Raw genomic sequence first — 26,160 nt, forward strand, 5'->3', positions numbered from 1 at the left:
CGTGCCCGGCACATACACTGACGTTACGTGCCCTGTATGTCCATGCTTTTGGCATGAAATCATGGATGAGAGATTCCTCCATTTTCTAGCTGCGAGCAAGCAAAGCAACAGGACAGTGTGAAAAACTGAAGATGGATTGTTTTGTGATAAGGAATAGAGGGCCAGAGACACAAAGCAATCAGGATCTCACAGCTGAATCTGCTGGTGAGAACGCCAGGACAAAGCATTGCTCACGGGAGCTGTACACAGACCTCTAGAGCCTCTGGTGAACAACCTATTCAGAAACTGAAATTGGGAACAAAGCAATATAAAGATGATTTTGTGAGGTATGGCTTTGTTAATTGTTCCAATGCAAATCGGGATGCAAAGCCCATGTGTGTTGTATGTAGAGAAGTCCTGGCAAATGAGAGTTTAATACCCTCAAAACCTCAAAAGCATTTGAAGACTAAGCATAGCGCGTTCAAGGGCATACCTCATGATTTTTTCAAAGGATGCAGCGAGAACTTAAATCGTCAGCTTCAGTCCATAGCAGAAAGTAACATTGAATGACAAAGCACAATTAGTCTCTTGCATGGTAGCTTACTGTGTAGCTGAAGAGAAAATGCCCCACACTGTTGCAGGGAGATTAATTCTTCCAGCAGGATAGATATAGCTTGTATGGTCATCGATGAGAGCTCAGCTGAAATGCATCCCATTAGTGATAACACAGTGATTTGGCAAATTTGTGATGTTGCTGAGAATTTAGAAGCACAGCTTATTTAGCGTTTAAAGTCAGCACAGGAGTTCTCAATACAAATGGATGAAAATACAGACTCTTCAGTTGCAACCATGCTAGTTTACATTAGCTATGCTTGGCACAATGAATTTGTTGAGGAATTGCTGTACTACCTGACATTACCAACCAGCACGACTGGCGCATAGATTTTTGAAGCATTGAATAGTTACGTGGTTGGAAGGTGCAGGCTCAACAGGGATTCATTGCGGAGGAATCGCAAGTGATTGGGCAGCCAACATGAAAAACAGCGGAGTTATAAAAAGGATTAAGGAGGCAGCTGGTCAGGACATTGTTTGGAATCATTGCTTCCCTACTTCAGAAATCGTCCGCTCTGGCTAATTTGTTTGGTGATGAAACCTGGATGCTGACAGTGTTGTACCTTGCGAGGGAAGGATGATTGCTTTTAGCACTGTGAAGAAATAGATGCTTTCCAACTGAAAGTTTAGCAAGTGCGAGTACAAAGCCAAAGCTACGACATGTTCCTCACACTGCTACGATTCAGCGAAGAAAAGAGTGTTAGTAAGAGAACTGTCATAAGTTCATAAGATATAGGAGCAGAATTAGGGCATTCGGCCTATCAAGTCTGCTCTGCCTTTCTATCATGGCTGATATGTTCCTCATCTGCTACCTACAATGTTACAGGCCAAGAGCTGGATTGTGAAATCAGCCAGAGCATTTCCTCCCTAGAACAGTTAATGGACTAGTCGCACCTGGCTGCGTTGACCAACAGTTTTTGTCACTACTTTCCAGAGGAGACGTTTCAGATTTTGAAAGAGAAGTGGTTGGTGAACAATCCTTTTGCATTTGAGAGCCAGAATCAGTTATTACTTACAGCTGACACCAAATGAGGAGGCTGAACATCTGCGCCTCACCTGTGACAACACATTAAAAATACGGAACAAATCAATGAGGCTGTCAGAATTCTGCATTAGTGTTTCCGAGGAGTATCCAGTGCTGAGTTCGACAAGCGTTTTGTTGCTAGTCCTTCACAACAACCCACATGTGCGAGATTGGATTTTCCGTCCTCACAAAGATGAAGACAGCACAAAGGAACCGGCTGAACTCTGCACCTGATATGCTCATTGCCCTCTCCTGTAATTCTGATTGGAGTGAGACCTTGAGGACCAAGCTGACTCACCTGTTGCATTTAAGGTAAGTGAAAATGGTGTGTTGCAAAGGCCGGCCGGTTGGTAAAAGTGTGTCCCAGATAAAGTTTGAAAAACACTACATTAATATATACTAGTAAACTTAACCTTCTCAAGGTGCATAAACTCCCACCAAGTCACCCAGTCACTCCAAGGCACTTGGCGGTGTAGTCAACCTCCAGCCCAAGAGGATCCGCCACCTTGTCACCAGTGAGGCAAAACCAGGACGTCCAACCCTAACCCCACCCGGAGCTCCGGCACAATCAAAATCCCTCAAATCAGCACTAATAATAATAATAATAATCGCTTATTGTCACAAGTAGGCTTCATTTAAGTTACTGTGAAAAGCCCCTAGTCACCACATTCCGGCGCCTGTTCGGGGAGGCCGGCGCGGGAATTGAACCCGCACTGCTGCCTTGTTCTGTATTACAAGCCAGCTGTTTAGCCCACTGCGAATCCAGCCCTTTATCTAGCATGAATCTAACTTGGGTTATACCCTTCCTTGGATAGCAGAACTAAATTAAACCCACTTAAATCTATACCTTATTTCTAATGGGTGGCATGGTATCACAGTGGTTAGCACTGTTGCTTCACAGCATCAGGGTCCCAGGTTCGATTCCCGGCTTGGGTCACTGTCTGTGCGGCTTCTGCACGTTCTCCCCGTGTCTGCGTGGGTTTCCTCCGGGTGCTCCGGTTTCCTCCCACAGTCCAAAGATGTGCTGTTAGGTAATTTGGACATTCTGAATTCTCCCTCTGTGACCCGAACAGGCGCCGGAATGTGGCGACTAGGGTATTTTCACAGTAACTTCATTGCAGTGTTAATGTAAGCCTACTTGTGACACTAAAGATTATTATTATGAAACAAAAAGGAATTTGCCAGTGCTCAAGGGTTTTGTCCATCAATGGAAGGGGTATAGCAAATAAGGCAAGCTGCGGGCGCGGAGCTGGCGGGCGCGGAGCTGGCGGGCGCGGAGCTGGCGGGCGCGGAGCAAAAGGTGCAAGCATAACTATGAAAATTGGTCAAACAGTACAATTGTTGCGTTAACAACACAAGGAATCAGATATGGAAAAAACACACACCAAAGGCTACATCCAACCCCCCCCCCCCCCCCCCCCCCACCCGTATCACCCCCCCAACCCACAAATAAACTCTACCTCTTACCACTAGCAGCTGATGGTAATTAACTCTTTGAAGTTTGCGGTAAATGGCTGCCACCTCGGGTAGAGCCCCTCCCCCGATTCCCTAACTGTGCTGGTACGAGGTCACCCAACCAGGCCAAAGCACTATGCGAGCGGGCGCTCTCCATTCCAGCAGAACTCGGGCTATCAGCGAGGCGAAGGTGAGCGTATCCGCCTTCACCCCTGTCCGCAGCCCCGGTGAGTCCGATATCCCCAAAATGGCCACCAACGGACAAGGCTCCAGATCAACGTTGGGAACCGCTGATATGGCGCTAAAGAAGGAGACTCAAAACCTCACCATCTTTGGACAGGACCAGAACATGTGGGTATGGTTGGTGGGCCCATGGGAACACTGCTCACACCTGTCCTCCAGTTCAGCAATGTTCCCGGTCATGCTAGATTTGGTTTGATGAGCTCTGTGAACCACCTTGAGTTCGATCAGGCTGAGCCACGTGCAGGGTGAGGTAGAATTTACCCGACAGAGGGCCTCATTCCACACATCCTCATCTGGGATGGGACCCAACTCCTCCTCCCATTCGGCTTTCACCCGATCAGGCAACGTAGATTCCAATGAGATGATTCACTCATAGAAATCCAGAGATCTTCCCCCCCACCACCCCCACCCCCAAAAGTCTTCACCAACCTAAGATTTCCTCCCAAAGGGAAGACTCCGGAGCCAAGGGGAACAACGCAGGGCAAACCCCGCAAACTAAGTCGCACAATTGACAATATTGGGATAGGTGTAATCCTGACAGTTGGAATTTTGCCGAGAACTCCACCCAACTGGCGAACCGTCCATCTATAAACCGGTCTCTGAAGCACTCTAACCTCTTTCCTTCCCATGCCTTAAAAGTTAAGTCCAAACCCGATGGCGCAAACAAATAGTTACCACTTACAGGAGCCAAAAATAACATCGGCCCTCAGCTTGTAATGTTATCTGAGCTGCCTCCATATCTTCAAGGTGGAAATCATCACTGAGTTTGAGGTATATTTCGTTGGAGAGAGACCGTGGAAGTGATGGCATTACGGGGCAGCATGGTAGCATTGTGGGTAGCACAATCGCTTCACAGCTCCAGGGTCCCAGGTTCGATTCCGGCTTGGGTCACACTCTGTGCGGAGTCTGCACATCCTCCCCGTGTGTGCGTGGGTTTCCTCCGGGTGCTCCGGTTTCCCCCCTCAGTCCAAAGATGTGCAGGTTAGGTGGATTGGCCATGATAAATTGCCCTTAGTGTCCAAAATTGCCCTTAGTGTTGGGTGGGGTTACTGCGTTATGGGGATAGGGTGGAGGTGTTGACCTTGGGTATGGTGCTCTTTCCAAGAGCCAGTTCAGACTCGATGGGCTGAATGGCCTCCTTCTGCACTGTAAATTCTATGATCTATTACTAGGGCCCCAGAGGCTCCACCCTTTACACAATCTTGTCTCCATCTTCCCCCATATGGTGTCTGATTCCCTGTACCATCCCACCACCTTCTCTGCATTGGCCGTCCAGTAATACATCAGGAAATTAGGTGGTGCCAAGCACCCCCCCCCCCCCCCCCCCTGAAGGTACACCCTGCAAATTCCTGGCGCACTACCCGCCCCTATAAAGGAATTCACTAGCTTGTTCACCCTAGCAAAGAAATATTTATCAAGAAAAAGGCACCAGCTTATTAATCATAATTGCTGCGCCATCGAACCTGAGTTGGGCATGTGCCCCCACCCACCCCCTCCGGATTTTGGTCTGGTCCCTCACCCGCAAATGGGTCTCCTGAAAAAAGGCCACATCAGCGTTTAAGTTTTTTAGGTGGGAAAGGATTCTTGATCTCTTCATTGGGCCACCCATTCCCCTTATGTTCCAGAGGAATTTCCCACGCCCTCCTTCCAGAATCAGCCATTTCCACCATCAGGGATAAGAGGTGTTGATTAAAGGTCCTCCCAAGATGGCAGCTAATCCTACCTCCAGATAAACACCAGAGAATGTTCCTGATCAACCATCAGCTGGCTAACCCCTTCCTCCTAAATCCCTGAATTGAAACCAGACCCATACAATCAGGACCCCCACCCAGACATTAGCATGCCAAACCAGATTGTGCTAGTTTTACAGCTGCAGCTTCTCCCCCCACCTCACCCGTAACCAGCATTATACCCTGCTTGCCAGGGAGCTCCCATCAGGACAATGAAAGAGACAAGATCATTGCCCAATGTGAGGGTCAACTAATTCTCAGAAGAGAAGAGATAAAATTAAATCAACTATACAACCTATAAATTTCATTATCACTCAGCTAGAGAAATCAAACTTCCAACGGCCGATTATCAAGAAACTGTACACAGCAAAACCCCCCCACGCACCTCAGCCCGAAACTCCCACCCCCTTCAGCCCCCACTCCCTTCAGCCCAAAAACCCCCCACGCACCTCGGCCCGAGACTCCCACCCCCTTCAGCCCGAAACTCCCACCCCCTTCAGCCCCCACCCCTTTAGCCCAATACCCCCCACCCCCTTCAGCCCGAAACTCCCACCCCCTTCAGCCCCCACCCCCTTCAGCCCGAAACTCCCACCCCCTTCAGCCCCCACCCTCTTCAGCCCAAAACCCCCCCCCACTCCCTTCAGCCCGAAACTCCCACCCCCTTCAGCCCCCACTCCCTTCAGCCTGAAACTCCCACCCACTTCAGCCCGAAACCCACCACCCCATTCAGTCCACAATCATAGAATTTACAGGGCAGAAGGAGGCCATCGCCCCCATCAAATCTGCACCGGCCCTTAGAAAGAGCACACCGACCAAAGCCCACATTTCCACCCTATCCCCGTAGGCCAGTAAATCCACCCCGCCCCACACAACATTGACAAGAAACCGCAACTAAGATTCCCCATCAAACACCTCTTGTTTAATTGGATCCCAGTCCATGTTTGTTGATAAAGTCCTCCACCTCTTCAGGTGTCTCGAGAAAAGAAGCCTTGGCCTCGTGTGTGACCCGCAGCCTCATGGGTAAACCACTCCAAAACAAATGCCCTTCCTGTAGAGCACTACCATCACCTTGTTAAAGGCCTCCCGCTTCCTCGCTAGTTTTGCACAAACATTTTGATACATTTGTATAATGCATCCTTCCCATTTCACATCGCGGTGCTGGGCCCACTGCAGGAGCTTCTCCTTATCTCGTAAGATATTAAACAGAGTGATCAATGCACAAGGTGGCTCATTCGGTCAAGGCTTCTTCCTGAGTGTCTGATGTTCCCTGTCGGGTACCAGGGGAGGAGGGGAGAGTACAATCGCCTGCCATCTTCCAGATCATCTTTTTGTTTGCACTGAGTGCTGAGCTTGTGGCATTTGAGTGCTACAGTGAGAGTTTGGTGACTGAGGGAGTATAAGGGTTCATTTTTATTTAAAGTCTCGTATTTCTTTTATTTAGTTAATTAACTTAAAAGTTGCTGTTTAGTCTATAAGAAGGTGAATTTTGAATCAGCTTTAAACAAGGTTCTACTTGGACTTACTTGCAGCTGGAGCTTGTTAATTAGTTAATTGCATTAGGCCAGTTTTCAGAAGCTAGAGTCACAGTATAAATAGGAGCTAGTTACAGTGCAGACTTTGTTTGCACTGAGTGCTGAGCTTGTGGCATTTGAGTGCTACAGTGAGAGTTTGGTGACTGAGGGAGTGCTGAGCTTGTGGCATTTGAGTGCTACAGTGAGAGTTTGGTGACTGAGGGAGTTAGGTGAGGAGGGAGTAAGGTGCTCCTTACAGTTCATTTCCTATATTTATCAAAGAGCGTGAAGGGAACCAGGAGTTTAGAGTACAGCTGACTGGGAGCAGAGTCGGAGGGCGGAGGTCCAGTTGGTCCACGGGGCAGCTAATTCTGTAAAGTAAGAGGGGATGGAGGCTAGGGCAGTTGTATGCTCCTCCTGTAGGATGTGGGTGGTGAGGGATACCACTGGTGTCCCCGCTGACTATACCTGCGGGAAGTGCACCCAACTCCAGCTCCTAAGAGACCGTGTTAAGGTACTGGAGCTGGATGAACTTCGGATCATCCGGGAGGCAGAGGGGGTTATAGAGAAGAGTTACAGGGAGGTAGCCACACCAAAGGTACTGGACAAGAGTAGCTGGGTTACAGTCAGGGGAAAGAAAACTAACAGGCAGACAGTGCAGGGATCCCTCATGTTGACAGGCCAACAAGAGGCGAGGCCACATTGGATTTGGTTTTGGGTAATGAACCAGGCCAGGTGTTAGATCTGGAGGTAGGTGAGCACTTTGGAGACAGTGACCACAATTCGGTGACCTTTACATTAGTGATGGAAAGGGATAAGTATACCCCGCAGGGCAAGAGTTATAGCTGGGGAAGGGCAATTATGATGCCATTAGACATGACTTAGGATGTGTAGGTTGGAGAAGTAGGCTGCAAGGGTTGGGCACACTGGATATGTGGAGCTTGTTCAAGGAACAGCTATTGCAGTGTTCTTGATAAGTACGTACCAGTCAGGCAGGGAGGAAGGGGTAGAGCGAGGGAACCGTGGTTTACCAAAGAAGTGGAATCTCTTGTTAAGAGGAAGAAGGAGGCCTATGTGAAGATGAGGCGTGAAGTTTCAGTTGGGGCGCTTGATAGTTACAAGGAAGCGAGGAAGGATCTAAAGAGAGAGCTAAGACGAGCAAGGAGGGGACATGAGAAGTCTTTGGCAGGTAGGATCAAGGAAAACCCAAAAGCTTTCTATAGGTATGTCAGGAATAAAAGAATGACTAGGGTAAGAATAGGGCCAGTCAAGGACAGTGGTGGGAAGTTGTGTGTGGAGGCTGAGGAGATAAGCGAGACTACTAAATGAATACTTTTCGTCAGTATTCACTCAAGGAAAAGATAATAGTTGTGGAGGAGAATGCTGAGACCCAGGCTCTTAGAATAGATGGCATTGAGGTGCGCAGGGAAGAAGTGTTGGCAATTCTGGACAAGGTGAAAATAGATAAGTCCCCGGGGCCTGATGGGATTTATCCTAGGATTCTATGGGAAGCCAGGGAAGAGATTGCTGAGCCTTTGGCTTTGATTTTTATGTCATCATTGGCTACTGGAATAGTGCCAGAGGACTGGAGGATAGCAAATGTGGTCCCTTTGTTCAAGAAGGGGAGTAGAGATAACCCCAGTAACTATAGGCCGGTGAGCCTCACGTCTGTTGTGGGTAAAGTCTTGGAGAGGATTATAAGAGATACGATTTATAATCATCTAGATAGGAATAATATGATTAGGGATAGTCAGCATGGTTTTGTGAAGGGTAGGTCATGCCTCACAAACCTTATCGAGTTCTTTGAGAAGGTGACTGAACAGGTAGACGAGGGTAGAGCAGTTGATGTGGTGTATATGGATTTCAGTAAAGCATTTGATAAGGTTCCCCACGGTCGGCTATTGCAGAAAATACGGAGGCTGGGGATTGAGGGTGATTTAGAGATGTGGATCAGAAATTGGCTAGTTAAAAGAAGACAGAGGGTGGTAGGTTGATGGCAAATGTTCAGAATGGAGTTCAGTTACGAGTGGCGTACCACAAGGATCTGTTCTGGGGCCGTTGCTGTTTGTCATTTTTATAAATGACCTAGAGGAGGGCACAGAAGGTGGGTGAGTAAATTTGCAGACGACACTAAAGTCGGTGGAGTTGTAGACAGTGCGGAAGGATGTTGCAGGTTACTAGAGGGACATAGATAAGCTGCAGAGCTGGGCTGAGAGGTGGCAAATGGAGTTTAATGTGGAGAAGTGTGAGGTGATTCACTTTGGAAGAATAACAGGAATGCGGAATATTTGGCTAATGGTAAAATTCTTGGTAGTGTGGATGAGCAGAGGGATCGCGGTGTCCATGTACATAGATCCCTGAAAGTTGCCACCCAGGTTGATAGGGTTGTGAAGAAGGCCTATGGTGTGTTGGCCTTTATTGGTAGAGGGATTGAGTTCCGGAGCCATGAGGTCATGTTGCAGCTGTACAAAACTCTGGTACGGCCGCATTTGGAGTATTGCGTACAGTTCTGGTCACCTCATTATAGGAAGGACGTGGAAGCTTTGGAACAGGTGCAGAGGAGATTTACCAGGATGTTGCCTGGTATGGAGGGAAAATCTTATGAGGAAAGGCTGATGGACTTGAGGTAGTTTTCGTTAGAGAGAAGAAGGTTAAGAGGTGACTTAATAGAGGCATACAAAATGATCAGAGGGTTAGATAGGGTGGACAGCGAGAGCCTTCTCCCGCGGATGGAGGTGGCTAGCACGAGGGGACATAGCCTTAAACTGAGGGGTAATAGATATAGGGCAGAGGTCAGAGGTAGGTTTTTTACGCAAAGAGTGGTGAGGCCGTGGAATGCCCTACCTGCAACAGTAGTGAACTCGCCAACATTGAGGGCATTTAAAAGTTTATTGGATAAGCATATGGATGATAAGGGCATAGTGTAGGTTAGATGGCCTTTAGTTTTTTATTCCATGTCGGTGCAACATCGATGGCCGAAGGGCCTGTACTGCGCTGTATCGTTCTATGTTCTATGTAACACAGTATGTAGATTGTCCGACCAGAGGGGAGGCCATATTGGATTTAGTACTTGGTAATGAACCAGGGCAGGTGATAGATTGTTAGTGGGGGAGCATTTTAGAGGTAGTGACCACAATTCTGTGACTTTCACTTTAGTAATGGAGAGGGATAGGTGCGAGCAACAGGGCAAGGTTTATAATTGGGGGAAGGGTAAATATAATGCTGTCAGACAAGAATTTAAGTGCAGAAGTTGGGAACATAGGCTGTCAGGGAAGGACACAAGTGAAATGTGGAACTTGTTCAAGGAACAGGTACTGCGTGTCTTTGATATGTATGTCCCTGTCAGGCAGGGAAGAGATGGTCGAGTGAGGGAACCATGGTTGACAAGAGAGGTTGAATGTCTTAAGAGGAAGAAGGAGACTTATGTAAGGCTGAAGAAACAAGGTTCAGACAGGGCGCTGGAGGGATACAAGATAGCCAGGAGGGAACTGAAGAAAGGGATTAGGAGAGCTAAGAGAGGGCATTAAAAATCTTTGGCGGGTAGGATCAAGGAAAACCCCAAGGCCTTTTACACATATGTGAGAAATATGAGAATGACTAGAGCGAGGGTAGGACCGATTAAGGACAGTAGTGGGAGATTGTGTATTGAGTCTGAAGAGATGGGAGAGGTCTTGAACAAGTATTTTTCTTCAGTATTTACAAATGAGAGGGGCCATATTGTTGGAGAGGACAGCGTGAAGCAGACTGATAAGCTTGAGGAGATTCTTGTCAGGAAGGAAGATGTGTTGCGTGTTTTGAAAAACTTGAGGATAGACAAGTCCCCCGGGCCTGACGGGATATATCCAAGGATTCTATGGGAAGCAAGAAATGAAATTGCAGAGCCGTTGGCAATGATCTTTTCGTCCTCGCTGTCAACAGGGGTGGTACCAGAGGATTGGAGAGTGGCGAATGTCGTGCCCCTGTTCAAAAAAGGGAATAGGGATAACCCTGGGAATTACAGGCCAGTTAGTCTTACTTCGGTGGTAGGCAAAGTAATGGAAAGGGTACTGAGGGATAGGATTTCTGAGCATCTGGAAAGGCATTCCTTGATTAGGGATAGTCAGCACGGATTTGTGAGGGGTAGGTCTTGCCTTACAAGTCTTATTGACTTCTTTGAGGAGGTGACCAAGCATGTGGATAAAGGTAAAGCAGTGGATGTAGTGTACATGGATTTTAGTAAGGCATTTGATAAGGTTCCCCATGGTAGGCTTATGCAGAAAGTAAGGAGGCATGGGATAGTGGGAAATTTGGCCAGTTGGATAACAAACTGGCTAACCGATAGAAGACAGAGAGTGGTGGTGGATGGCAAATATTCAGCCTGGAGCCCAATTATCAGTGGCGTACCGCAGGGATCAGTTCTGGGTCCTCTGCTGTTTGTGATTTTCATTAACGACTTGGATGAGGGAGTTGAAGGGTGGGTCAGTAAATTTGCAGATGATACGAAGATTGGTGGAGTTGTGGATTGTGAGGAAGGCTGTTGTCGGCTTCAAACAGACATAGATAGAATGCAGAGCTGGGCTGAGAAGTGGCAGATGGAGTTTAACCCTAACAAGTGTGAGGTTGTCCATTTTGGAAGGACAAATATGAATGCGGAATACAGGGTTAATGGTAGGGTTCTTGGCAATGTGGAGGAGCAGAGAGATCTTGGGGTTTATGTTCATAGATCTTTGAAAGTTGCCACTCAAGTGGATAGAGCTGTGAAGAAGGCCTATGGTGTGCTAGCGTTCATTAGCAGAGGGATTAAATTTAAGAGCCGTGAGGTGATGATGCAGCTGTACAAAACCTTGGTCAGGCCACATTTGGAGTACTGTGTGCGGTTCTGGTCACCTCATTTTAGGAAGGATGTGGAAGCTTTGTAAAAGGTGCAAAGGAGATTTGCCAGGATGTTGCCTGGAATGGAGAGTAGGTCATACGAGGAAAGGTTGAGGGTGCTAGGCCTTTTCTCATTAGAACGGAGAAGGATGAGGGGCGACTTGATAGAGGTTTATAAGATAATCAGGGGAATGGATAGAGTAGACAGTCAGACTTTTTGCCCTGGTGCAACACACCATTACAAGGGGACATAAATTTAAGATAAATGGTGGAAGATATAGAGGGGATGTCAGAGGTAGGTTCTTTACCCAGAGAGTAGTGGGGGCATGGAATGCACTGCCTGTGGAAGTAGTTGAATCGGAAAAGTTAGGGACCTTCAAGCAGCTATTGGATAGGTACTTGGATTAGGGTAGAATAATGGAGTGTAGGTTAACTTCTTAAGGGCAGCACGGTAGCATTGTGGATAGCACAATTGCTTCACAGCTCCAGGGTCCCAATTTCGATTTCGACTTGGGTCACTGTCTGTGTGGAGTCTGCACATCCTCCACGTGACTGCGTGGGTTTCCTCCGGGTACTCCGGTTTCCTCCCACAGTCCAAAGATGTGCAGGTTGGGTGGATTGGCCATGAAAAATTGTCCAAAATTCTATGATTAACCTAGGACAAAAGTCGGCGCAACATCGTGGGCCGAAGGGCCTGTTCTGTGCTGTATTTCTCTATCTATCATCTGTGATAATACTCGGTGGGCTTCGGGCCCCCCATTCCCTCCGGCAATCCCACAACTTGGAGCTTCTGCCTCTGTGACCGATGTTATAGGTCGTCAACCTTCGCCTTCAGTTTTTTATTTTTATCAGCCACCGCTGCAGCTTTGGCCTCCAGCTACCCGAGCTGATGCTCGGGTCTCGGAGGCACCTCCTCGACACCCTCGGGGTTTGGCTGCGTCTTTTTATCGTTCCAATTACTTTGTCGTGCGCCGCCCGGACCGGCCCCAGCGCCTCCTCCATTGACTTACACATTTTGTCAAATACCAGCATCCACTGCCTCTCAAAGTGCAAGTTAAAGTCGTTTGGTGAATTCCTTAGGCAGCGCGTCCGAAAGCGTGCCTCGTGTGATTGGTGCTGCTGCTGACTGTAGCACTGCCGTCGCCAGCTTAAATGATGCCGCCAGCTTAAATGATGAAGTCACCGGCGGGGTGACCCAGCGAGGTGACCCGCGAGGTGACCCCTGAAGCGATCCTTAAGGCTCCCAAGAGCAGATCAGTTTTGGGCTTCCTGGTTTCTCTTCCTTTTCGTTTGAGCACGGGACGGACGGGGGGGACGGAGGGACGGACGGGCGGGGCAGTGGGACGGGTGGGGGACGGATGGGGAGGGGGGCAGGGGGATGGATGGTGAGTGGGGGAGTGTGGAAAACGGACAGGGAATTGGGGAGGTGGGGAACCTATTCTGCCAGTCTCCGGTTTCTGGTGAGTATCATCCAAAAAAAGGGCAAGAATTTTGGGAAAAATGGTGGGTCTTGCTTGGAGCTCCAGAAGCACAACCTCCCTCGTACATGTCGCATTGGAAGACCACCCAGGCTGTTTTTAAAGAAAAGGCCGGGAGTAACAGTGGAATATCTGACGATCCTTTTCCAATACTCACTCAGTACAGGTGTGATGTGGTGTCTTACCTCGGTAATGGACAAATTGTTGGAAAACATTACAATAGTGTAACCTGTCACCTAAAAGGCATGGAATAATTAAGGACAGTCAGCAGGGATTTATTTTAGGGGAAAATCATGTCTAACTTATTTGAATTTTTTGAGGCGTTAACAAAAGAGGATTGATGACTGCTTTTGAATTCTATACCCTTAGAAGTAACACCCAGTGTCTTTATAATTGTTTTGCCAACCTAATGACTGCTCCGTTTGTTGTTCTTCTCCATTCAATTTCTTTGTTTGTTCTGTTCCTAGATGTTAATTGGATTAGCAGGATACCTGACTGGATATGATGGTACCTTCCCCTTTAAAAAACCCGGAGACAAATATGAACAGCACAACTACTACGGCATGAGAGCGGTGAGAGGCGCTGGCTGGGGAAATGAGCAATACCGATTTGGTGTGTGTCTGAGTGCGCGCGTGTGTGTGTGTGAGAGAGAGAGAAGGTAAAATCATGTTGCACAAACTTGCTTGAGCTTTTTGATGAGGTAACACAGGGTTGACGAAGGAAATGCTGTTGATGTGGTGTACGTGGACTTTGAAATGTGTCGGACAACAGACATGTGAGCAAAGTTAGAACTTGTGGAATAATAGGACAGTGGCAACAATCTAACCTCATAACTGAAGTTTCTCATTGCTGGAACCATTCTTCTTATCCTCTCCTGCAATCTCTCCAATACATTCACATCCTTCAGATGTAGTGTGATGCCTAGAACTGTACACCAGCTGATGTCTAAATAGTGTTTTGTATGAGCACAAAGTAACCTCCTTGCTCTAGTGCTCTCTGCCCCTATTAATAAAGCCCAGGATACTATCTGCTTTATTAACTGCTCTCTCCACCTTTACTGCCACCTCCGATGATCTATGCACATGTGCACTCAGGTTCCTCTGCACCTGCATTCCCATAAGAATTTTACTTCTTATCTTGTATTACCTAACTAACTAATTATTGTATTAGAGGCTAGTTTAGCACACTGGGCTAAATAGCTGGCTTGTAAAGCAGAACCAGGCTAGCAGCGCGGGTTCAATTCTCGTACCAGCCTCCCCGAACAGGCGCCGGAATGTGGCGACTAGGGGGTTTTCACAGTAACCATTGAAGCCTACTCGTGACAATAAGCGATTATTATCTCTCCATTCTCATACTAAAATGCATCACCTCACGCGTTTCTGTATTGAACTTTATCTTTCACCGACCTGCCACTCCACCAACTTGTCCATGTCCTTGTGAAGTTCTTGATACACCTGTCCTCTTCACAGTTTACAATGCTTCCAAGTGGTTATGATCTGGAAGGTGTGATGGAGGCAGGGTCAACTGAGATTTTTGGAAGAAATTTGATGATCAGAGTTATGTTTATCCAGAGTAGTGGAAAATTAAGAGGCAGAAGGGAGGGAGGAACTTTATCACCATAGAGGAAAAGTAATGGGAAATTCCAATGGAATGTAGCCAGCATCCTTGAGTATGAAGGGAACTGGCTATGGAGGAGGCTGTGGAGGAGGCTGTGGAGGAGGCTGTGGAGGAGGCTGTGGAGGAGGCTGTGGAGGAGGCTGTGGAGGAGGCTGTGGAGGAGGCTGTGGAGGAGGCTGTGGAGGAGGCTGTGGAGGAGGCTGTGGAGGAGGCTGTGGAGGAGGCATTGGTTGTAATCTTTTAAAATACTCTGGATTCTGGAAAGATCCCAGTGGATGGAAAACCACAAATGTAATAGTGCAATTCAAGAAAGAAGAGAGAAAGAAAGCAGGAAATTATGGGCCAGTTAGCCTAACATCTATCATTGGGAATATGCTAGAATCATTATTAAAGAGGTTATAGCAGGATATTTAGAAAATCATGATGGGATCAGCCAGTGTTGATATGGGTTTGTGAAAGGAAAATCATGTTTGACATGTCGTCCTAGATGACCATAAGCTGCTTTCCCCTTTGAGGGGGAGAGCTGACTGGTGGTGATTTAACCTGAGGATCATGACACCCCAGGCGAGGGGCAAGGTTGAGAAGGCAGGGCCTTCATGAATAACCTCAGCCTCTACAGGAATTGAACCCACGCTGCTGGCCTCGCTCTGCATCACAAACTAGCTTGCAATCTACTGAAACCCCACGCCCTATCCACTAACCTCAGCCTCGTGGATGTACTGCTGTGCCTCCAGCTGACACTCGACCTCCAAAACTCTGCTCTCCTCCTGGTCAAACTGGTGGAACTCTGCAAATGCATCCAGACTGCAAGGAGTATCTAGGAATTCCCACGTGCTGCAGGCCAAGCAAAACACAGGAATGAGCTCCCCAGTCTTTCTTTGAGTTAAAAGACTTTGCGTTAAATAATTTTCTTTTTGGTTATTTTTTTAAAAAGCTAGAACTTTTACATTTCCTAAATATAGCTTTGAATTGGAGAAAAACAACTTACCCACTACTTACCAATCAGCTGTCTCCCTTGTAGCCTCTACTCCTGCAGCAGGGCAAGACCAGTTTATGAGGATAAAAAAGTTAGAGAGCAAAAGATCACCTCTTTCCCCTCTGTACCGAATTCCGACTTTGCTCCAAATTTCCAAACATACTCACTCTGACTGTGAGTCACTTGGGTCATGTTTCTCCCAGTGCTCGTGTGCCCACCTATTGAGTTTGGATAAGGAGATAATTTTCACGCTGCCGAACTGAACTGTATGGAGTTTTTTCCTTTATGCCTGCATGGATTGTGTGCATCACTGGCAAGGTTGTCCTTGCTAGGGCAGTTAAGAGTAAACCACATTGGGTCAGGCACCATATGTAGGCCAGACCAGGTAAGAACGACAGATTTTTACAACAATTCACCATAGTTTCATGGTCACCATTACTGAAACTAGCTTTCAATGATAGATTTGAAAACCACTTATTGTCACAAGTAGGCTTCAAAAATGAAGTTCCTGTGAAAAGCCCCTAGTTGCCACATTCGGGGAGGCTAGTACGGGATTTTATTCAAATTCCACTAACTGCTGTGGCGGAATTTGAACCATGTTCCTAGAGTTTGGCCAGGGCCTCTGGATTGCTAATCCAGTAACATAGAACAGTACAGCACAGAACAGGCCCTTCGGCCCTCGATGTTGCACCGAGCAATGATCACCCTACTCAAACCCACGTATCCACCCTATACCCGTAACCCAACAACCCCCCCCATTAACACTGCCTCACTGTCTTTCCCCCACTGAGTGCTGCAGGAGTCAGTACTGGGGGCTCAACTATTGATGATTGTCATTAATGACTTGGTGAAGGGACTGACTGATTAGAGCCAAATTGGCTGGTGATGCAACAATAGGTAGGAAAGCAAGTGAGAAGGATGCAAAGAATTTGCAAAGGAAAATGTACCGATAGATTAAGTGAATGGGCAAAATATTGGCAGATGGAGTCTACTTTGGGAAATTATAAGGTTGTCCACTTGAGCAGGAAGAACAGAAAAGCAGGAAGTTATTTAAATGGATAGAGACTGCTGAATGCTGTGGTACAGAGCGATCGTGGGCCGGACCCTCCGGCGGCCGGACCTGTCGCTTCGCCGGCACGCACTCACTCCTGGCGATTCACCCACAGCGTGGGGGTGCCCACAATTGGAAACCCCATTGTTTGGAGGAAGAATCCTGTAGGGGAACTAGCTTCAGGGCTATGGCACCAAAGAAATACACGGAGAACCCAGTGGTACAGTCCACAGTGAAGTACTGGGGAGTGTGCTGAGGAGGCACTTTAGGATACACGTGATGTCAGTGTTAACACCGTTGTCTGAATACCAAGGATTCGAGCTGGGGGGGACAGACGGTTTGTATAGGATGTGGAGAGAAGTGGGGCTAGTTAAGGTGAGGGATCTGTACCTGGGAGAGGGGTTTGTCAGTGTAGAGGAACTTAAGGAGAGGGCAGAGCTCCAGAGAGGAAGTGAGTTTAGGTGCCTGCAGGTAATGAACGTTGCGCGGAAGGTTTAGAAAGAGTTCCCCCAGGTTGCCGAGGTACACCCTGTTGGAGCGACTGCTGCTTCCGAATGTGGAAGGGAGGGCAGGATTGGGGACATAAATGAAATGAAAATCGCTTATTGTCACGAGTAGGCTTCAAATGAAGTTACTGTGAAAAGCCCCTAGTTGCCACATTCCGGCGCCTGTTCCGGGAGGCTGTTACGGGAATCGAACCGTGCTGCTTGGTCTGCTTTCAAAGCCAGCAATTTAGCCCTGTGCTAAACAGCCCCTGGATGGCTGTATACAGGTGGTTGGGAGAACAGGGAAGTGAGTGGGTGGTGAAAGTTAAGGAGAAGTGGGAGAGGGAGCTAGGAGGTGAGATAAACTGGGGAGTATGGAGTGAGGCATTATGAAGGGTAAATGCGACTAGCTCGCTCGTTTACGAGGATGAGCCTGATGCAGTTCAAGGTGGCACACGGTATGATTCGGGCAAGAATGAGTGGGTTCTTCCAGGGGGTGGCAGATATGTGTAAGAAGTGTGGGCGGGGACTCGCAAATCACGCACTCATGTTCTGGGACTGTGAAAGTGTTGGAGAGATTCTGGGTGGGAGTGTTCGCGGCACTAACGAGAACAGTGGGAGGAGATTGTGTCGGACCCTTTGGTGGCGATATTTGGGATATTGGGGTTGCCAGTGATGATGGAGGGGTGGAAGGCCGCCATTGTGGCCTTCGCTTCTCTGCCTGCCCGGTGAAGAGTTTTATTGCAGTGCCGGTCAGCAACGCGACCGGGGTTGGCGACCTGGCTGGGTGAGACTTGTATGACTTTCTCCGTCTGGAAAAGATAAAATACAAATTGAGGAGTTCAACGTAGGTCTTTGAGGCAAGGTGGGGGATGTTTGTGGCAATGTTTGAAGAGTTAATCGCCGGGAGGGGAGTGAAAAAAGGGAAAAATCTGTCCAAACTGTGTAATTGTGTGTTGGGGACTGTACTCCATGGGCTGTTTATGTTTTGTAACCATTTGTACAAGTTTTGAATAAAGTACATAAAAAAGAGCAGCTAGTTATGGAGACTGGAGAAATGAAGAGAAGTTTTCAAGAAGTCTGAGGTTTAAGGCGCCAGAACAGACTACTGTTCAGTTAAACTACAGACAGAGCTGAGAGGAAGACTGAGACGGCAGGAAGTGATTTTCAGGTTTGTGAGATTTTACTGCAGCCCGTGGAATGTGAGTTGAAATAACTGTGGAAATTGGTGGCTGGACCTTGGAGTTTGTGTAAAAGCAGTTAAGACAAAGGAAATCTAAAATGGGGCGGTGCAGAATCCTGTACTGGATTCACTGTTAAACGTGGAGCTGAAGTTTTGTTTAAAAGTGTCATTTGTAAAACCTGGACTAGATTTTGGAATGCAAACCACTAAGGGAAAGTATTATTTTGAGGGAAGATTTTAAAATATGTTGGGGGTGGAGTTTGGAAACTCTTTTTTTTTTTTTTTTTGAAGTTTTTTATTTAACACAAATTTGTAACAGTTACAGAGAGAAAAATGGCCCTGTGCAAAGAGCCTTAACATAGTGAAAACAAACAGTGGGAAAGAATAAACATGTTAATAAGTGTTGATGCCAAAGATCCTTCCATAAGGCACTTTCCCTGCCAGCTCTGTTTGCCCATGCCACACGTGTTCAACTAAACTAACGTGGCCCTAACCCTCTTCCCCCTCCCCGCCCCCCCTCCGCCTGGTCTCCCCTACTCCCCAAGGCCTGACCTGCCAGGTCAGCCCTGCGCTTGGCCCTAGCCCCCCCCCCGCCCCCCCCCCTTCCGATCTCCCTGGTGCCCCCTGACCTACGCTAGTCACACTGGCCCCTGCCCTTGGCGCCTACCTGTCTCCCGTCCCAGCGCTCAGGCCCTCCCCCCACACGCCAGGGACCCATTAACCTAATTGTATCCCACCGAGCCCTTTCAAGTCCCGTGACTAGCCCCTAGCCCATCCCCCTATCAGAGGCCCCGATCTCGCGCCAAAAGGTACCAAGCACAGGCCCCCCCCCCCCATTGCAATCCCCCCAAAGGACCCTAAACAGTGCGCCCTCCAGCCCCCACTCTCTGTCCAGGCTGAAAACAATCTTGGATAAAACATTACAGTACAGGATAGTTTAACAAACCGCCGCCACACAAAATGTCTGAGAGCCCCAAGTCCTTTAGTTCCAGTCCAGCTTCTTTTTTTAGTAAAAGTCCTAATCAGAGCAATTTTGAGTTAACAGGCCGCCGCCACTGTACAGCACTGAAAGAACTAGGTGCCCATTAGTTCAAGTCCAGCTTCTTGTCTTTAATAAAGGTCCAAACCTGTTCTGGTGTCTCAAAATAGTAGTGGAGTTCCTCAAACGTAACCCAAAGCTTTGCAGGATATAGCATTCCAAACCTCACCTCCTTTTTGTAGAGGGCTGCCTTTACCTTGATGAATCCTGCACGCCTCTTGGCCAGCTCCGTTCCCAGGTCCTGGTAAATGCGCACCTCACAGTTCTCCCATCTGCTGCTCCTCTCCGCCCTGGCCCATCGCAGCACACGTTCCCTGTCAGCAAGCCGGTGAAAGCGGACCACCAAGGCCCTCGGTCGGTCGCCCGTCCTGGGCTTCCTTGCGGGGGCTCTATGTGCCCCATCCAACTCCAGGGGTTGAGGGAAGGCCTCCGGTCCCATCAGCGCCTCAAGCATACCCGTCACGTATGCGCCCACATCTGACCCCTCGCAGCCCTCGGGGAGGCCAACGATTCGTAAATTCTGCCTCCTGACTCTGTTCCCCAGCTCTTCAAGCTGCTCCTGCATCCTCCTCTGACGGGCGTTCAGCTCCTCCACCTCGTGCTCCAGCTCCGTTACCGTGCCCGCCTGACTGGAGAGCTTCGCCTCGACCTCCCTGAGCGCCTTCCCTTGGGCCGCCTGTGTCTCGACCATTCGGTCCATCACCGCTCTCATCGGGTCCAGCGTGTCCCTCCTCAGCTCGGTGAAGCAGTTCTTGAAGAACTCCATCTGCTCCTCCCTTGGCCAGTGAGCCTCCGCTCCCCGGTCCCCGCCGTCCGCCATGCTTGGCCGCCCGGCCTGGGTTCCCCGCTGCTCCCGCTTCGATCCTTGCCGCTCCACTCGACCACTTCTGGTCCAGCTGCCCATACCCCGGAAAGGAAACCTCTTCCCTATCGTCTCCTCCACCGATTCAGGCTGCCAGGTCCCTAAAAAGTCCGTTGACAAAGGTCCGTTTGCCCATCTCGGGCGGGAGCGATCCGACCTGCGACCTGCCTCCTCGAGGGCGCCACCGGAAGTCGGAGTTTGGAAACTCTGAAGTGACAATCATCTGGGAAGATTCTGAAGAGAAATGCACACTCACTAACTTGGGTTCAGAGTGGTGAGTGTATTTGCCCACACTCGTCATGTGTGCCGAAATGAGACCATTGTAGATTGAGATGTACTTTGTACAACCAAGAAACCATGACAGCGCCTATACTTCCTCAGGAAATTAAGGAAATTCGGCATGTCCACATTGACTTTACCAATTTTTAAGATGCACCATAGAAAGCATCCTATCTGGTTGCATCACAGCCTGGTATGGCGACTGCTCGGCCCAAGACCGCAAGAAACTTCAGAGAGTCGTGAACACAACCCAGTTCATCACGCGAACCCACCTCCCATCATTGACTTTGTCTACAACTCCCGCTGCCTTGGGAAAGCGGGCAGCATAATCAAAGACCCCTCGCACCCGGGTTATTCTCTCTTCCAACTTCTTTCATCGTGAGGTTCTCTCTAGAGCAGTGCTTCTCAAACTATCTGATGTGGCGGACCGGCAGTTTTTTTTTCAATGTGCCAGGGACCGGTGAGCGAAACAAGCCAATCCAGGATTACTGTCTCTTTCTTTTCTGGAAACACTCCACGTACCGGCAGACGATGGCTCGCGTACCGGCACCGGTACGCGTACCACACTTTGAGAAGCACTGCTCTAGAGGTTCTTTCCACATAACTGAAGACTCTAATCCCTGAAACTTTTCAAGTAATCTCTGCACCTTCTGTGAACCTTTTACATCGTTCCGAAACCGCGTCGGCCAGAATTGGTCGCGATGCATCAGCTGAAGCCTAACCAGAGCTTTGTAAAGGTTGAGCATAACTTAATTTCTGCCCACTTCAGGGAGTTGTATACAGATTAGTTGACTGGATATTGCAGTTTAACATGGTAGCTCTGAGGTGAAACTTTCTTGGAGAAATAACTGGGTTTGGAAGTAATGTACTTAATGGAAAAATGCTAAACCATATAACTGAAATAGAAAATAGAAGCAGGAGGAGGCCATTCGGCCCTTCGAGCCTTCAATATAATCATGGCTGACCCTCGAACAGAGACCCGCATTCATTTCAAGTCGATTGCAAGAATGCTTTCTTGATTGTTATTTTCATCTTTGATTGCCAAGATAGTCATTCATGTGTAAATATTGAAAATTATAACACCCAGTGAAGTGAGAGCAGAGCTGACAATTTACATGCTCTGAAAAGTCTATTATATTGCGAGCACATTCTGTTTAAACGCATGCATCCATTGCTGTTCGTTCCACAGTCCAGTTGCTCTTTATGCTTTTCTCAATACCTGCAGCTCTGTGCAACTCTCGGGTCCTGCCTAGTTCCCTTTGCATATCTCATCGTGTTGGAGCTGTCTGGGTCACTTACTGCTGCACTGCTAGCTGCTGTACTTCTTCTCTTTGGTGAGTGTCTTATTGAAATTTGGTATTGTACACTGTGCACAGCCATGTAACTGCAGAGGTACGTGCTGTGACTATTATATACTTTTTATTTGACATGCTCCATATCAAATGTAAGCCAATAAAATATACCCTGGATATCTCAGAATCTTGCCTTTCACTGTTCTATCATTTATCTGCACCTGATGTTCTGCTCAATCCTATCCTATTATTTACTGATAACTCAGGCGTGTAGTTGACTGAAGACGCAGCAACAGATTTGCAAAAGAATTTCGCCAGAGGCATTGTAAAATATAGTTTTTTCAAAAATATTTTTATTCTCCTTTTTCACATTTTCTCCCAAATTTACCCATAACAATAACAACGATCCAAGGGGGGAAGGTTTAAGGGAGATGTGCGTGGAAAGTTTTTTACGCAGAGGGTGGTGGGTGCCTGGAATGCTTTGCCAGCGGAGGTGGTAGAGGCGGGCACGATAGCATCATTTAAGATGCATCTGGACAGATATATGAACGGGTGGGGAACAGAGGGAAGTAGATCCTTGGAAAATAGGAGACAGGTTTAGATAAAGGATCTGGATCGGCACAGGCTGGGAGGGCCGAAGGGCCTGTTCCTGTGCTGTAATTTTCTTTGTCCTTTGTTCTATCCTCCCACCAACCCCCAAACATCAGTCCACATGTTTACATAAACAAATGACAAAAAGGAATCGGGGATTACCCATAATCACCCTTAAACACACAGCCCCCCTCTCCCCCCCCCCCCCTCCAAACTAATGCTCGATGATATCCAGTTCTTGAAAGTGCATAATAAATAATGCCCATGATTTGTAGAACCCTTCCGAGCTTCCCCTCAGTTCAAACTTAACCTTCTCAAGGGTCAAGTATTCCAACAGGCCCCCCTGCCATGCCAGGGCACAGGGTGGAGAGGCTGCTCTCCATCTCAGCAGGATCCGCCTTTGGGCGATCAACGAGGCGAAGGCTACGATATCTGCCTCCGCACCCTTTTCCAACCCTGGCTGGTCCGACACCCCGAATATGACCTCCAAGGGACCCGGGTCCAGTTCCATGTGCACCACCTTGGAAATTACCCTAAAAACCTCCCTCCAGTAATCCTCTAGCTTTGGACAGGACCAAAACATATGAATGTGATTAGCGGGCCCCTCCCCGCAACGCTCACACACATCTTCTACTCCTTCAAAGAATCGGCTCACCCTCGCCCTTGTGAGGTGTGCTCTGTACACCACCTTCAGCTGTATCAGCCCCAACCTCGCACATGAGGTGGAGGCATTTACTCTCCGGAGCACCTCACACCAGAACCCCTCCTCCATAACCTCTCCCAACTCTTCCTCCCACTTTGCTTTGATCCCTTCCAGTGGTGCCTTATCCTCGTCCAAAATAGCTCCGTACACCGCTGACACTGCCCCCTTCTCCAGTCCCCTTGTCGTCAGCACGTCCTCCAGCAATGTGGACGCCGGTTCCTCCGGGAAGCTCAGTATCTCTTTCCTGGCAAAGTCTTGAACCTGCATATATCTAAATATTTCTCCCTGCTCCAGCCCATTCTTCGCTTCCAGCTCCCTCAATCCTGCAAACCGAGCCCCAAGGAACAAATCTTTTAGCGTCTTAATCCCCCTCTCTTCCCATTTCCGAAAATTTCCATCCCACTTCCCTGGCTCAAATCTGTGGTCCCCCCGAATTGGAATTTCCCTTGACCCTGCCCCCAACCGGAAGTGTTGGCGAAACTGCCTCCAGATTTTCAATGAAGCTGCTATTACCGGACTCCTTGAGTATTTCCCCAGAGCTATCGGGAGCAGCGCTGTTGCTAGTGCTTTCAGTCCCGACTCCCTGCACAAACTCTCCTCCATTGTTTTTTTTAAAATTTAGTGTACCCGATCATTTTTCCAATTAAGGGGCAATTTTGAGTGGCCAATCCACCTAGCTTGCACATTTTGGGGTTGTGGGGGCGAAACCCACGCAAACACGGGGAGAATGTGCAAACTCCACACGGACAGTGACCCAGAGCCGGGATCGAACCTGGGACCTCAGCGCCGTGAGGCCGCAGTGCTAACCCACTGCGCCACCGTGCTGCCCAACTCTCCTCCATTCTAACCCACTGGGAATCAACCCCTCTGACCCAGCTCCGCACCTTCTCCACATTCACCGCCCAGTAGTAGTACATCAGGTTAGGGAGACCCAAACCCTTCCTCTCTGTAGCAGCACCTTTCTCACTCTGGCCACCTTTCCTCCCCATATGAACGCGGTTATCCTTCCCTCAATCTCCTGCAAGTGCAAACAGCAGGGGGGGCATAGGACATCCCTGCCTCGTCCCACGGTGGAGAGAAAAGTATCTCGAGCTGATATTATTTGTGTGGACACTTGCCTTCGGCTCCTTATATAATAACTTTACCCAGTTCACAAATCTTGGTCCAATCCCAAACCGCTCCAGAACTGCCATCAGGTACCCCCATTCTACCCGGTCAAATGCCTTCTCGGCATCCAATGCCACAACCACCTCTGTTTCCTTCCCTTCCGCTGGCGCCATAATGATGCTCAAAACCCTCCTAATGTTCGTAAACAGCTGCCTCCTTTTCACGAAGCCCATCTGATCCTCACCTATCATCTTCGGGAGGCACTCCTCCAGCCTACCCGCCAGTACCTTCGCCAATACTTTTGCGTCCACATTCAGAAGTGATATGGGCCTAAACGACCCAAACTCTGTCGGATCCTTATCTTTTTTTTAGCAACAGTGAAATCGATGCCTGCCCCAAGGTTTGTGGCAGCACCCACTTCCCTATCACCTCTTCAAACATCCCCACCATCAGGGGTGCCAACTTATCCTTGCATTTTTTATAATATTCCACCGGAAACCCATCCGGCACTGCCACCTTCCCCGACTGCATCCTCCCAATCGAATCCTTTATCTCCTGCTCCATTATTGCTCCTTCTCATGTAGCCCTGTCCCCCTCCCCTAGCCTCGGGTACTCCAACCCATCTAGAAATTCCTAAATCTCACGGTCTCCCCTGGGTGGCTCTGACCTTTACAACCTCTCATAAAACTCCTCAAAAACCTTGTTAATCTGCTCCGGAGCCATCACCAACTTCCCTGTCCTATCCCTCACCTGAAGAATTTCCCTTGCCGCTGCCTCCCTCCGGAGCTGACCTGCTAACATACCCTTATCTCCATGTTCATAAACTGCACCCCTTGCTCGTCTCAGTTGGTGCACCGCCTTCCTGGTGGATAGTCGGTCGAATCTCGCCTGTACTTCCTTCCTCTTTTCCAGCTTCGCTGGGTCCCCATCTTCTGCATAACTCCTATCTACCTCCAACATCTCATCTGTTACCCTCTGCCGCTCCAACCTCTCCTCTTTGTCCACCCTGGCCTTAAACGAAATTACCTCCCCCCCCTCACCACCACCTTTAGTGCCTCCCAGACAACTGCCTTCGACACCTCACCCGTACAGTTGAAACCTACATATTCCTTAATTACCTTTTCAATTTTCTCTCAGAATACTTGGTTCCCCAAAAGCCTCACATCCGGTTTCCACCCCGGCCTCTGCACTACCCCCTTCTCCAGCACCATATCCACCCAATGCGGAGCGTGATCTGACACAGCAATTGCAGAGTATTCCGACCCCTTGACTCCAGCCAGCAAAGCCTTTCCCACCACAAAATAGTCAATCCGTGAGTATACCTTATGGACTGCTGAGAAAAACGAGTACTCCCATCCCCTTGGATGCAGGAACCTCCAAGGGTCCACCCTCCCATTTCCACCATTAGCCCAGCCAGCGCCTTCGCCCCCCCCCCCCCCTTTGATGGGACACCCCCCCCCCCCTTCTTGATGGGACCCCCCCCTCCCCTTGATGGGACCAGCGAGCGCGGCCATGACCTGCCCAACCTTGGCTCCTGCACCAAATTCCAGTCCCCCCCACAATCAGCTCATGTGTGTCCAAGTCGGGAATGGCCCCAAACACCTTCGCGAATCCCACATGGTCCCAATTGGGACATTATACACTTAACAGCGCCACTAATTTCCCCTCCAGTGCCCCTGTCACAATCACATATCTAACCCCCTGATCTGCCACCACCTTCTCCATCTGGAAGTGTACCCTTTTGCTGGCCAACACCACTACCCCTCGAGCCCTTCCGTCAAATCCAGAGGGAAACACTTGGCTAACCCGGCCCCTTTTAAGTCTCACCTGGTCCTTCACCCTCAAGTGAGTCTCCTGCAGCATTGCCACATCGGCTTTCAAACTTTAAGATGCGCAAGCACTCTTGACCGGACCTCCTAGCCCTCTCACGTTCCACGTGACTATCTTTACTGGGGGTCTCTTCTTTCTCCCCCCCCCCCCCTTCATATCTATCATCATCATAACACCGGGCCCTGCCCCATAAGCCTGACCCGCCCCTGTCCATTGTTAACACCGAACCTCTTCCCCCCCCCCCCACCCAAGAACCCCACCT

At 48.8% G+C, this 26,160-nt stretch overlaps 1 protein-coding gene across 5 annotated transcripts in view; it reads left to right on the top strand.

Annotated features, from left to right (window-relative positions):
• The window catches only part of pomt2 (protein-O-mannosyltransferase 2), a 142,154-nt gene that overhangs the window by 13,578 nt on the left and 102,416 nt on the right, over positions 1-26,160 (top strand). For all 5 annotated transcript variants that reach the window (XM_038821607.1, XM_038821568.1, XM_038821598.1 and 2 more), the window contains exons 3-4: positions 13,351-13,455; positions 21,601-21,709. In XM_038821607.1, the coding sequence (XP_038677535.1) occupies positions 13,351-13,455; positions 21,601-21,709 (214 nt within the window). The remainder of the gene's footprint in view (positions 1-13,350; positions 13,456-21,600; positions 21,710-26,160) is intronic.

This window comes from Scyliorhinus canicula, chromosome 2, assembly GCF_902713615.1.
Source record: "Scyliorhinus canicula chromosome 2, sScyCan1.1, whole genome shotgun sequence".
In the NCBI taxonomy this organism is placed as follows: Eukaryota; Metazoa; Chordata; class Chondrichthyes; order Carcharhiniformes; family Scyliorhinidae; genus Scyliorhinus; species Scyliorhinus canicula.